General features: G+C 41.0%; 1 protein-coding gene across 1 annotated transcript in view; it reads right to left on the reverse strand.

Annotated features, from left to right (window-relative positions):
• Arhgap15 (Rho GTPase activating protein 15) overlaps positions 1–13,487 on the reverse strand; it is a 591,259-nt gene that overhangs the window by 554,214 nt on the left and 23,558 nt on the right. Inside the window, exon 2 of the mRNA XM_050140010.1 lies at positions 10,410–10,587. Within this exon, the coding sequence (XP_049995967.1) occupies positions 10,410–10,587 (178 nt within the window). The remainder of the gene's footprint in view (positions 1–10,409; positions 10,588–13,487) is intronic.

Below are 13,487 nucleotides of genomic sequence, written 5' to 3' on the forward strand. Positions count from 1 at the left end.
AACAGCACCAAGAGTTTAGGCAGCGCTGCTGCCATGAAACAGGCAGGCTGAGCCCTGGACCGCAAGGATTAGGAGTTAACCTCACTCAAAGGGTAGGTAACCTGCCAGGAGACAGAAGCAGTCTCTGCTCTGTAGCCCTGCTTCCAAAGCAATTCTGACATTTGTAGAAAGTGCCAAGACACGTTTGTTGAAGAAGCCCATGAACAAAGAACGTGTGAATGGGAGCAGCTGACCTGTTCTGCTTTCTAGCTGGGGGGACACTCGAAGGATACACAGGTGGGGCTGACCTAGTGATCACTTAATAAAAAGAAAAGTAGGCATGTGGAGAAGAGAGGTTTCAGCTGTAGACAAGAACTTCAAGAATGTCACATTACTACTGTGTATAAGTGCTTCCCTCTCTGGCTCTCTCCCGCTTTTAATAGCACAGAAGTTAAGGCTACTACATCAGGGGTTTAAATGTCTTTCTTGTCTATTTGGTTGTGGGCTATTGGCATTAACACTGTCAATAATTCATAGTGAAAGAGGAAGCCGCTGGGAAGGGTTGCCCATTGTCGGGCAGTGATCAATAGGTGAGACCCCAGAGTGTGATGTATTGTCAAGTAGCAGCCAGATTCGCTTTCCTGTGGATTCTCAAAATTGCGGTACTTACACCCAGTTTGCCTGACCCGTGCCGCGCTTATATCTTCATTAACCTTGTACCTCTGATTAAAGACTGTGCCTTAAACAAATTTACGAAGAGAACACCAACTCTCAGTCTCTGGGATCTGGCAGTGGGCCTGGAGGTTTGGCTCTCTTGATGTTAGTTTCTGTTAACCCAAACTGTCACTTTGTTTTCCTGTCTTTCCATATTGGGTCACTTGGTGCTACGTGATATGATCCAGGACAATTCAATTCAAGGAGACACATGTCCCTTCTCATTGCGTACATGAAACTGTAGCTCCCTTTCGCCCTGTGGGAAAGAGAGCAGGTCAGGTGCCCAAAGGTAACAGAGGAAAGTTTAGAGCAACCATTACTGCTCCATGCCAGAGATCCTGTATAAACATAAGGCTAGACACAGTGTGACGACCCACACTGCATAAAGGAGCAGCGTTCTGATCATCTCTGTTTCTGATGCCTTCGGAAGGCCGTGCATAAAAACAAGGCTGCCGTTTCTGAATGCCATCAAACATAATATAAGAGCATCTTGGAATCTCAGGAAAAATAAGGTCACTCATTGAAATTCCTTCTAATTTGCAGTTATTTGGCTTCTTTGATCCGGGGTGTGAGCAGGCTGGATTTATTCCTAGTTGGAATTTCTGGGTGACCTCTGGATATGGACACACCGATTTGCTTCCGTGTGGGCTATTTTACCCAAATGTCAGAATACAAATCAATGTTGATATGACCTGATAACTAGTCTATGTCAGCCACTACAGTGTTTCTCAAAGAATTATGCGTAGGGAAAAAAATGCATCTGATAGAATGTGAGAATAGTGTCCACCGGAGGAAAATCAAGATGCTGACTTTCAGGGTGGAAAAAAAAAAAAAAACCAGAAAAAGATTCAATGCTGTAATATAGTAGTTGTAATGAGAAAAATGGAGGACTAAGGGGAGTTGGGGAACAGGGAAAGATAAAGAAATTCTGAGTCCCCTTTCATTTTTTCCTCTTTCTTGTTTTCACACACTTGCTTCTTTTTGACATTAGCGCACCCTTAAACCTGCTTGACATATGACAAACACTTGTGCTGTTACAGCTCAAATCCCCCACCTCCTGTCCCCGTAAACTTATTGTCAAGGCACTGAAAGTAAATAGGAATCACAAAATCTTTCACCTGAGAGAAGCTCCGGAGGAGGCTGCGTGGAGCTGAGACGGCATCACGTCTGCCAGAGCCACGAGGCCGTCCATTTGCTAATGAGTTGCAACAAGCATTAACGGACAAAATAATGCCTCAGCCTTCCACGCCGGTGTTTGGAGATGGTTCTGCTTATCAGGTTTTAATATGCTCTTTGAAAACTGACACGCGCTTTCCCCACAGCTCTTTAGGAACACAGGGACTCAGAGGCTGGAGAAAAGACTTCCACAGTCTCCGACACAAACCTAAGAGGATAACTAAACAGATGGCAACGATAAACCGAATCGGAACACATCAGGGAGTGACGTCCCTTATTAAAAGCCCTGCAAGCTGAAGAGAGGGACGAGAGGAAAGTAAAACCCAAACCCAGACTCAGGGGAATTGTTTTAGCCGTCAACGGCTTTATGTCATTGGTGACCTCAGAAGCCGAGGCTAATCAACCATTTAGGGATGGATTTACTACTGTCTAGGAGAGGGCACCTGGAGGTCTGTGCGCTCACTCCACTACTCAGAACAGGAGTGGGAAGACAAAGTCTGTGAGACTCTCAGACAGCTACTCAGGACTTCCCTCAAAGGCCTCAGCATCACGCAAAGGCAGAAAGACAGACAAACACACACACCGGCACACTTCAGACCTTCGAGCATCCAAATGCCCCCTGACACACTCCCTTCTCCAAACCAGAAGTCAGAGGTCTGATACATTCCTTGTACCAGTGGACAAAAATCTAGGTATTAAAAAATTCTGTGATGATCTATGTACTGAAAATATTTTTGGACTCATTTTTGGTGCTAGAACGACCCCCAATTTATTGTGCCCTAAAAATAAATTAAGATTCCACTTATTTTTGAAAAACTTAAGAGTGCCACTACATAGTGAGCTGAACCTATGGCAGATTAATAAGCTTATATTGATATGTCTTATATATATATAAACACATATATATGTGTATATATATATATAATTTCCAGAAATACAGATGATTACAAAATCATGTAATACAAATATGTATGTGCTTACTTGTGTGGTGTTTCTTTATAGATATGTATACATACTATATATGCAGATACAGAACTCGATATGCATTCACATATGCTATAAGCCTGTATAAAGAAATGCAGAATCTACTTTATGTAAGAAAATATCTAGGCATTACAAAGATTTGTAAAGATATTAATGAACCATCATATATGCAAAGATGGCATAGTATTACATCAAGTGTCTATAACCTGGGGTTTAATTGAGCTGCTGTTTGCCGTTCGCTCTGTCCCCTGCCCAACAGGGAGAACTGTGTGAACACTACTTATGAATCAATGATGGTTCATCTTCAGGAAGTAAAGGACCATTCACTATGCCTTGCCTGTAATCACTGTCTAATAAAAGGTGATTTTTGAAAATTGATGCAAATGTTAAATCTGGAAAAGATACAACATGCAGGCAAACTTGAACTCATTGGCAAAACCCATTCTTTACCTTGGCTTTTACCTTCCTAAAAATGGCAGGTCACCTTTGGAGCGTGTCCTAAGACTCTCTTCCTAATGCTGACTAGAGTTCGGAGTTGTTTGGAGGGTAGGGTAAAAGATGAATAAAGGAAGATGCACAGTGGATAACCGGTTAGAAAAGCACTCGGAATATTAGGTAACCTCTTTTAATTAGAATGTATAATTTCGGATTACTGACTATGAACACCATGGGACTCGAGATTTTGATTCATCAGTGATTCTCCTTTAAGTCTCACGAAGATGTAAAAACCAGATCCCTGCTCTCACAGATTCCGGCTTCTCCACACGGTGCTGAAGCTCTTACCTGTGATCTCCAGTACAGCTCTGCCCCCTTGTGCTGCGGTGATGAACTCAGCAGAGAACAGTGTGCCTTCCTCTTTGTACATGAACTACAGAAAACCCCACTGTCACTTCTCACTTTTCTGGCAAGTTCAAGGTCGGTGTCTAGCTATTTTCAGCTCATCTCTCCTTGATCCATGCAGAGAAATGACAAGGTAACGTGATTCGGGGTCAGCTGTATTACAGGAAGCGTTACATAAGTGGAGAAAGTGAAAATCAATCCTAGCTGACAGTGACTTCGGGATAATCAGCGCTCCCCCTGGATGCCTCTGTCATCTCGGCTGCATCAAACGCCGTGTGACTTCTGTCAGATCTTTTTAATAAAACTATAGTCTCACTTTCAGCAACCTAAATAAATGCCATACTGGGGCTGAGTCTTTCTAGGCTACTTTAGCCCTGTAGATTTGTTTAGCCCTCTCTAATACTTCCTCGGGAAGCCACAGAAGTGACACCTGTTTTCCCAGGTTTGTTATTGACCTGTTATGAAAGCATTGCGGCAAAAACTGCCACATTGAGTGATGTGTCTGAGCTGCCCTGTGCACGTCTGTATCCCATGAATTAACCCAACTCCTGTCTCCACACACTCCTCAAGCCCCCCACAGCGCTACCTCCTCTCTTTTCTTCTGGGTACCCATATCTTCATCCATCATTTCTTGTTGGGGACAGGTCTCTTTCAGCATTTTTGGGTGTTCGTTGAAATTTCCCTTTTTATTGCTGTGTTTTTACCGAGCCGCGGCCCCTCACCCAGAGTCGGGAAGGAATGGAGTGTTTTAACAAGATGCTTCACGACAGTGACATTCCTTCTGCTGACAGCACCTTGCATGTCAGTTTCAGGAGGGAGCATCTCTGTCCCACCCACCTTGTGCTCCCAGGAAACTGAAGCAGGCAGTCCTCCATTGAGGCACAATTTACCATAATATTAGTTGTCAGTAGATTCAAAGCCCAAACTACTAAAGCTATAAAATGGATTAGAAGCAATTTAAAAAAGAATTAACAAACTAGAGTAAGAGTATACTGTCAACAAACAAATGCTCCATCATAGGACTGTAATTTGGAATTTTAATTACCCCTCTGCTCTGTAACAAAACAATGTCTGAACTGGCAGCGATTTGAATCTCTCACAGGTCATTGAGCATTCTAGTTAATTACTCTATGAATAGCCTGTTTTTCTCCCCTCTGGAAACACGTTTCTAATGGCAGTCAAGGTCTGACAAATGTGTCATCTACATAATTAGCTAGGAAGCAACACAAAACATTAAACATGCTTTGTGCCGACAACTATCAAAACATTTCATTTGTTGTCAATTATTCATTACTTTGTAGGTTCTGAAGGGGTTGTTATTATGGAAATAAGTCCAGATGCTAACAAGGTTAGAGTTTTGGATTCAAATTAGTAATCAGAGGACTAACTTTTAAAAAAATGTATCTCGTGTACATTCTGCACCACGTTCAATCAGTAGGAGATTCTAAACAAATTTAGCTCCGTGCTGAAGTTGAAAGGAAAACGGTGCTTGCCACATGTGTGAACTCCGGAGCCCTGGCTCATTCTTTGAAGTATGGACTCTTTAATTTGACCATAAATTTCCCCCACCTTTTGGGAACCCCAATTTGTACTTGGTAAATAGAGTTAAAAGATTTCCCAGCATGAAATGGCACGGGGTGGCACAGACAGGGATGGAAATCTCTGGCTGGGGTTGAATCTTCTCTGGGGCATGTTATAGAAAAGTGGAAATTCAGACTAACAAACTTTTTCATCTGCCTCCACGGCCTGGCTGCTAACAGCTGGAGCCCGGTTACCTTAGGCAACCTGGGAGTTTCTGTTTATTGTTCTTGTCTCGTTCTCTTTTAACTTGGTACGTCTGAAGTCTTGCTTGCTTCTTGTAGCATTTTCATATCGTGTACAAAGCTGAATACCATCTTGAAAGCAGCCCTGCTAACGTTTACAGAGCGTACAAAAAGATTCTTCAACAGAATTGACCTCTCAGTGGCAAAGAAAATTGCACTGGCAGACACATGATTGCATCGTCGTATCAGAGCTTTGGATCTGCAGAGAGTCTCACTCCACTGTCCTCCAGCCTTTCCTTATAAACCAAAATGGCTCACAAATGTCATCTACAATAGTCCAATAAAGATTAGGAACAAAACGCTGTCCTTACACTGATGAGATAAGGAAGATTCAGCTGCAGAATGCAGTATAGAAGAACCGTTCACGAGGCTCGTTCTCAAATCAGAAAGATAGAATTCAAATTGCATTGGCGTGTGTGTTTAAAATTTAATTGAAATGATCAGTTTGTTTTCTACGTAATGTTCGATCAGATGCCTGTGTCACGGAGCTAGATCAAAAAGAAAAGAAGGAAAACAAATTCTATCAGGGAAATCAAGAAGACCTGTTATCTTCAGGGTGTGCAGAATATGTCAGGAAATAATTCTACCCTGTGCACCGAGAATGCCCAGTTAATAAAAAACAGATCAGTCACTCACTAAGAGAAAATAACGGCCTGTATCTGTTTTCCAAAGCAAAGCGGCAGGCACGTCTTACATTAAATAGGACACATTAAAATAAGCTTTAATAATCTTTATGCAAAAGGAAACTAATCCATTTCCAGATCATACGATCCACGGCAATAAAAGGAAATCATCAAACTAAAAACAATTTTAGAAATGGCTACAGTCTCTCATTTAATTAACATGCAACAGATCATATATTTATGAGGGAGTCAAAATATTTAGGAAGTCTATAATCCTGTAAGCCTTAATGTGGTATAAAAACAACAAATAAATGCAAAGTGTTACTGTTACACATGCCTGCCTGATCAATGGTTTTCACATATTGATCTATAAATGGAGTTGACAGTCTGTGTTGCCTGCACATTTTCCAAGCAGAGCTATTTTTGCACAAAACCAATACGGGCAATTACCTTTGTTTGAGATGCCAAGTCTTATCAATTCAATGTGATTTAGTGTCATTTTAATTAAATATCAGGATCCACTTCAGGACAATTTATCCAAACAAAGCCTCAAACCTAACTATAAGCTTGATTTGAAGTAAATATGGACATGCCCTACAATCTCATAATATTTCTCAAAAAGTCTGCTAAACAGAAGGCTTATATTTTTAGTAGTGATTTTTATGTCTGCCTTTTTGGCTAGCCACAACTTTGGCAAGTGTCCTATAACGACAGAAGTAAGAAACAAAAGAAATTTGTTTCTTCTTTCTCCTGATAATACATTGAAATGAGAGACAGAGAAGAGAGAGACCAGGAGCAGTGTGTTAATGGGGGTGAGAGGAATCTCGTATGTTAACACTCAGGGATGGCTCGACGACCTAAGTCCTCCTCGAAACATCAGTGAAAACATATTTCCCTCTTCATGATGGCCATGAATGTAGTAATGCCCTTCTGTGGGTTTGCGGGATGGGAATGGTGAATATTCATGCTTGTCACTGCTGAAGACACCAGCATTAAATGCTGAAATGGCTCCAGCCTGCAGATCCTGTGTTTGCAGCTTCCTGGTTTGGACTGCTTAAACTGTTCATTAATATCTATTTTAAACTGTCTGGTAGACTGGAGCATCCCCACGATAAATAGGCATCGAAGTGCACTGAACCTTTGGCACTAGCTCTTTGCTGGATTGCACATTGGCCTTTCTGCCCTTAGACAGGCAACTTCACTTGCTCCATTTTTTTCCCCTTTGCTGACTGCTTTTCAACTAGTATGTTCTGGAAAACAAGCCACCCTCCTTTCAGGGGTCTCACTGTGCACCTCTGCATGGGACAATTGATCACTGTGGAAACCAGGGAGCTCCTTTCCACTCAACTGGAATGCTCTGTATTTCTTTTATGGAGAGGCAATTTTCTTGCAACCCGCATCCTTCCACATCCAATAGTCCTAGCTTCTTAACATTCCCTGAGTATCAAATTCACATCTTGAAATTTTGATATTGATTATTTGATGTTTAAAGAGAACACATGCAAAAATCCCCAAATTCCCAACCAAATTCGCCTCTGCTTGTAATTCTGGGGGTTGAAAAACTACATTAGCATTTCAAAATACCTTCAATTTTCAGAATCTTAAAAGACTTACAAATGACATAATATTATATACTATGGTATAAGTACATAGTCATATAAAAATGCTGCAACTCAATAAGTGAAATTAGGAATTAGTGAAAAAGTCTATTGATTTTACCCTAAAACATTAAAAATAATAATGAAATCACTGGGATTATCTGACAATCTATGCCATTAGTTAGTTCAGTAGTTTAAAATGAGACTTTCCAATAAACAGATATTATAAACAAGACATTTTTATTGAACAAGACACACAGCATATGCGGGACCTCCAAGCACCTAGTGTTTCTTTTGTAGAGACACCATGTGTGTGTCTCTCTACTAGCAAACTGCTTTGTGTAAACACGCGTACACATTTTTAGGGTATCTCGCCCCACTTCCAAATGCGAACTCTCCCCCTTGACCTCACACCGTCACCCAACTTCTGAAGAACCAAGCAGATAACTTTAACAGGCTTGTTTGAATAAATATGCCAAAATACTTTACATTCTGTCAGTATCTAGTCAGAGAATTGTGCATGGAAAAAAAAAAGATGAAAAGAACTGAGACAGAAAGAAAATTAGTGCCATGGCAGGCTTTCAATACAGGCTCTCTGAGCCAAGTTTCCTCCGTGAAATGACATATCCTCACTAACATACCCCCTTTTATATAATTATGCACCGAGTACCCATAACCAGAAGTAACTTTTATTTTTGTTACTTATCGAGGAATCCATATTGCTCAGACTAAGAATGCGGAAACAAAAACTGGGATAATTACAGCTAATTTAACTTTGGAGAACTCTTTTTTTTTTTTCTCCAGCCGTCCAGCCTACAACCCCCCAAACTAAAGTTATGTAACAAGGTAATACCAACAATGAGAAACTGCATGATAAAATCCTGCCCAAAAGTAAAAAATGCTAATTTTGTCTCATTTAGCAGCTGGATACAGAAATGCTCATTAGTTTTAAGAGGGTTAATCCTTTTAACTTTTGCATATTGATATGCCAATTATGCCTAATTGTACAAGAGGCATCAGTCAAGGTAATAGTGCATAAACACATGAAAGTTATTAAGTACATCCCAACATGTAATAAAGTAGGTGTTAATTGGTAGCTGAGTTCTGCGGGCTATTGAGGTGGATAATTCATTGAGAGATGGATCACTTGTAATTTCTCTCCATAATTCCTTTTGCAGTCTCATGCTGTGATGTTTTCATGCTTGTCAAAAACAACTGCGGCATAGTGCCTTTTGTTAAACACAGCCAATAAAATATGCTAGGCATCATTAAATATACTTAACTTCTAAACTTTTCTCAAGGTACAGTTCTTCTGGAGGGAACATATAGAGAGGGTCCGATAATTGACTCCAACCACTGTCTCATGTTCATAGTCGAGGAACAGTTAGGCTGGCTTGAAAGCGGAGGCTTGAAAGCGGAGGCAGCTGACGGTGCTGTGCCTCCCAGCAGACAATCGTTGTAAATGAGAAAGTCAATAAAGGCAAAGGCTTTGCTCACGAGTTACCTCGTCTAAGGATGGGTTTCTCACTACCCCTGTACCAACACGGGCTCTCTCGCGTTACTCTGCCTACAACACCTGAAGAAGAAATGATTAAATTTATGTATTTCTCAGCCCCCTGAGATTGCTGTGGGTTAATTCTGCACTTGAAAATGCAAGTGAAAAGTGGAAAATAAATATGATTGGTAACAGTCTACTCAGTCAGTTTACCTCATTGAATAACTCAGGGAGGTGAATATTTCATACGCCCCTATGATAACATCAGAATACTCGATTAATAGCTCACATGCTTCTGCACGGTGACTGGGACTCGCAGTCTGTCCCCAGCTAACTTATCTCTCACTCCTCCTCTCTCTGTGACAAACAAAATAGATCTGGGGTCCAAAAGAGTGGCTAACACTGCATAAATAATTTTGTAACATTCTATGGCCTCAGCTGCAAGTTACCACCATTATGCTGGAAAATTAACCAGAGGAGACTCATCGTAATCAGTGGGTTTAGTGGCTCAGGATGCGTGCAGGGCCAGGGACACAATTGGCAGTAGAGTTCATCCCTAACTATTTTATTTCAGATCCTTCTAATGACACATTATCGGAACAAAATGGCTTCCTCTCCAAACCTTAAAGAGCCGCACCGTTGCAGCCGCTGGAGCCCACCGCAAAGCAAACCACACTTTCCACTCTTCTCTACTATGGGGAGATTTTAAGAAAGAGATTTTCACATTTTTTTAAGTTGTTGATTTTTTTTTTCTCCCTCAGTGCACTCTTAGCTAATTTTAGCCTCTGGCTTTTCGAAGTGATGTACTGTATTTGGAAGTACAAACGCCGCGTGCTAGCATAACCTCATTATTTTTATGACAGTGAAGCATGATGGCAGAGGCCTTTAAAATGAGTCAAAGGTGCTCTTCAGCCTGGCTCCCCATCCCCTTTATCACTCTGGATGAGGCCCAGCTCTGCTCTTGTAACTGGGGATGTTATTATGACTATAACTAGGCAAGATAAAATCCATTACAAAACAGTTTTCTGGTGTACATTAGGTAAACAAACAAAACAAAGCTAATTAGCATTTCTCCCTCTCTCTCTCCTCTCTCTCTCTCTCTCTCTCTCTCTCACTCTCTCTCTCTCTTTCTCTTTATCTGTCTGCTCAGAGAAAGTGTTTGGAGTATTTGACTTACAGGTTCAGTGACCTTCCCAGCATCGGTGAGGATCATGGATTTAGTTTGGCTCAGCCTGTCGTGGTGGCTGTTGGCATTTTTGATTCTCATTTGCACAGCTCCTGGAGCTGGGTGAGCAGGATTCAGTGCTTCCAAAGGGTTATCACAATTTGTAGATGTCCGCGCACCACAGCTTATCCTGGTGAAGTATAAAACATTATATTACTATAAATAGAAACACTTCCTAGGAAAACCTGTTAGTGAGTGGACAGGCCTCTTCATCATCACGTCACTAAAATTCACTGGTCTGAAGCGTTCTCAGTAGAAATTAACCAGTTGCCACTTGGTGCTCATTTTGAACAGCGCTGCCCTTCATCCCCACAGATGGCTGGTGTTTTTAAGAAGCACAGCTTCTAGCTCTGTAACCTCTAATTCTATTAGAAGCTTCTGTGTTGGGATGGAAAGATGACTAAGACAGCTAAGACCACCTACTGCTCCTGCAGAGCTGTCTCAGTTTCCAGCATCCACCTTGGGCAGCTCACAGCTTTTGCAGTTAATCCAGCTCCAGGTGATCCAAAACTCTCCTGTGGCTTTCATGGGCACTGCGTTCATGTGCCCAAAACGCACACTCACATATACAAGTCCTTTAAAAATAAAATCTTTTTAAAATACTTGTTTACCAATTTGGTTTTTATGTGTGGATGCTTTGCCTGCAGTATGTCTGTGCAACATGATCACGCAGTGCCCATGGAAACCAGAAGAGGGTATCAGATCACCTGGAACTGGACATAAAGATAGATTCAAGCTTGCTGCATAAGGCCTGGGAATCAAATCCCCATCACCTGAAAGAATAATCAGTGTTCTTTATGGCTGAGCTAGTTAAAAAAACTAAATAAATAAAAACTAAATAAATAAAGCTAAATAAAATCTTTAAAAAAGGAGAACATATACAACAGGTTTTCATATAGGGTGATGGTGCCAACTCTTCACTATTAAGGATACAGGCTTTTCATCCTTGTCAGTTTTGTATGCAGACTGTGTGTGCCACTAGCACTCTGTGTGTGTGTGTGTGTGTGTGTGTGTGAGAGAGAGAGAGAGAGAGAGAGAGAGAGAGAGAGAGAGGTAGAGAGAGATACTTGAATCAAAAGTAGAATTAGTATCAGAGCAAAACAAACAGACCTAAAGGACCCCTCTCGCAATATCCCCAGGAAGAAATTAAAATTCTTGTGTCCATTGGCATCTGCCCACTGAACTCTGCTACATCCATTGGACATAATATTTAAGTAGAATATATTGAAAAAAAAAGTTTGCTTATTTTTCTATACATTTTATTTATTTGTGGATTATATGACATAGAAGGAGTCTAACTTTGGCAACCCCTGTGCAGGCACACTTTACAGAAGCAGCTCTGAGGGAAATAAAGCGAGGAAGAATACCCTTCACCTGTCCACCCCCCCCTTCAGAGTCCTTCATGTAAGCACACTTTCTAATTCTAAGAGAACATTTATGATGCAAATCAAGCATCCCAACTGCTTCTTTCAGACCTTTTCCTGCCTGGTACTGTCAATACTGGGCACCTGGGTACAACATTAGACAAAGAAACACCTCATCAATTAAGGAAGGAAATATAACTCAAAGGAAATATAAATCAAAAGTCTTCTTACATTAGAGCAATCAAGAGTATTGTTATCCATAGGTTTGAAATGGGATTAGAATCATAATAGAGATCGAGAAAAATAGGTACTAAAATACGCAGCAAAGATGGGGGTTTTTTGTTTGTGTTTTGAGACAGGGTCTTGTATATTTTCCTTGGACTTTAGAGTCCCTAACCCTTCTATCCCTACCTTCAGTGCTAGGGTTAGAGATTTGTACCACTGTGCTAGGGAAAACAATGTGTTTTAGTATGAGAAAATATTATCGCACAATAAACCGCAATTAGAAAATTATGACAACTAGTTGGGCAGCGGTGGAGCATGCCTTTATTCCCCGAACTCAGGAGGCAGAGACAGGCGGGTCTCTGTGAATTTGAAGTCATTCTCCCTACAAAGTGAGTCCCGGGACAACCAAGGCTACACAGAGAAACCCAGTTTTGAAACACTGCCATAAAAAAAAAAAGAAAATTACAAAAACTAAGAAATGTATCCAGAATTTTTTTAATGCATGGTAGTCAATCGTCACATTAGTTCATTTCGTGATTCTCTAAAACTCCTGTGAAATAGACATTCAATTCAAGTTTTACAGAGGAGATAATTGCAAAGGGACTAAGGACTTTCCCAATAACACTGGCAAAGAAGGCGAAATGTATACCCGAGTCCACCAAAAGCAATACAGAGGAGCAAATTCTAGTGTATCTATACAATGAAAATGAAGGCCAAGGGGACTCAGCAGTTAGAGCACTGCTGTTTCAGAGGAGCCAAGTCCTGATCACACTGCTCATATTTGGCTGCTCACAACAGCCTTTACTTGTAGCTCTGGGGGTTCAAAGCCTTTGTTCTCCAAGGGCACCCATTTACAGATACATATGCACATACATAGCAAACGTCTTACAAACGGAATAATCTATCCACGGACACTAAGATGAAGAATCAATAACTCATTCTGTCAACTGAATGAAGCCAGTCCCAAGGAAAAATGGAACAACTGGAAACATAGTAGATAGCTGTGGTCTCACACATTTGTAATTACAGCACTTGGGAACCTGAAGCAGAAGGGCGGTCAACTATGGGCCAGCCTGGTCTATATAAGAAGAACCTGTCTCAAAACGAAAAGAAGAGCATTTGTTCTGCTATCTTATTAATACAGTGTTCTAAAAACGTGCAAGCCAACGTGGGACAGAAACCCAAAGAGCAAACAGGGAGAAAGACGAGAGTTGGGGCAATAATAGCTTAGCTGTTATTGAATAGGAGGAGGCGTGGAGTGATGGGGATATTTGTCTTATTGATTAAATGCTGAGATGGTTTCATGTTCATGTAACAAAATGAATACATTGTGCACACTAAACAGTTATACTCTATCACATTTCATATGTAATAATCAAAGTTGTTTAGAGGAAAGCTGTTCTAAGAATTCCTTAGTTATGTTTTTAAGCATGCCTATCTG

Source organism: Alexandromys fortis, unplaced genomic scaffold (assembly GCF_014885135.2).
Source record: "Alexandromys fortis isolate MF-2015 unplaced genomic scaffold, M_Fortis_MF-2015_v1.1 scaffold_33, whole genome shotgun sequence".
NCBI lineage: Eukaryota > Metazoa > Chordata > Mammalia > Rodentia > Cricetidae > Alexandromys > Alexandromys fortis.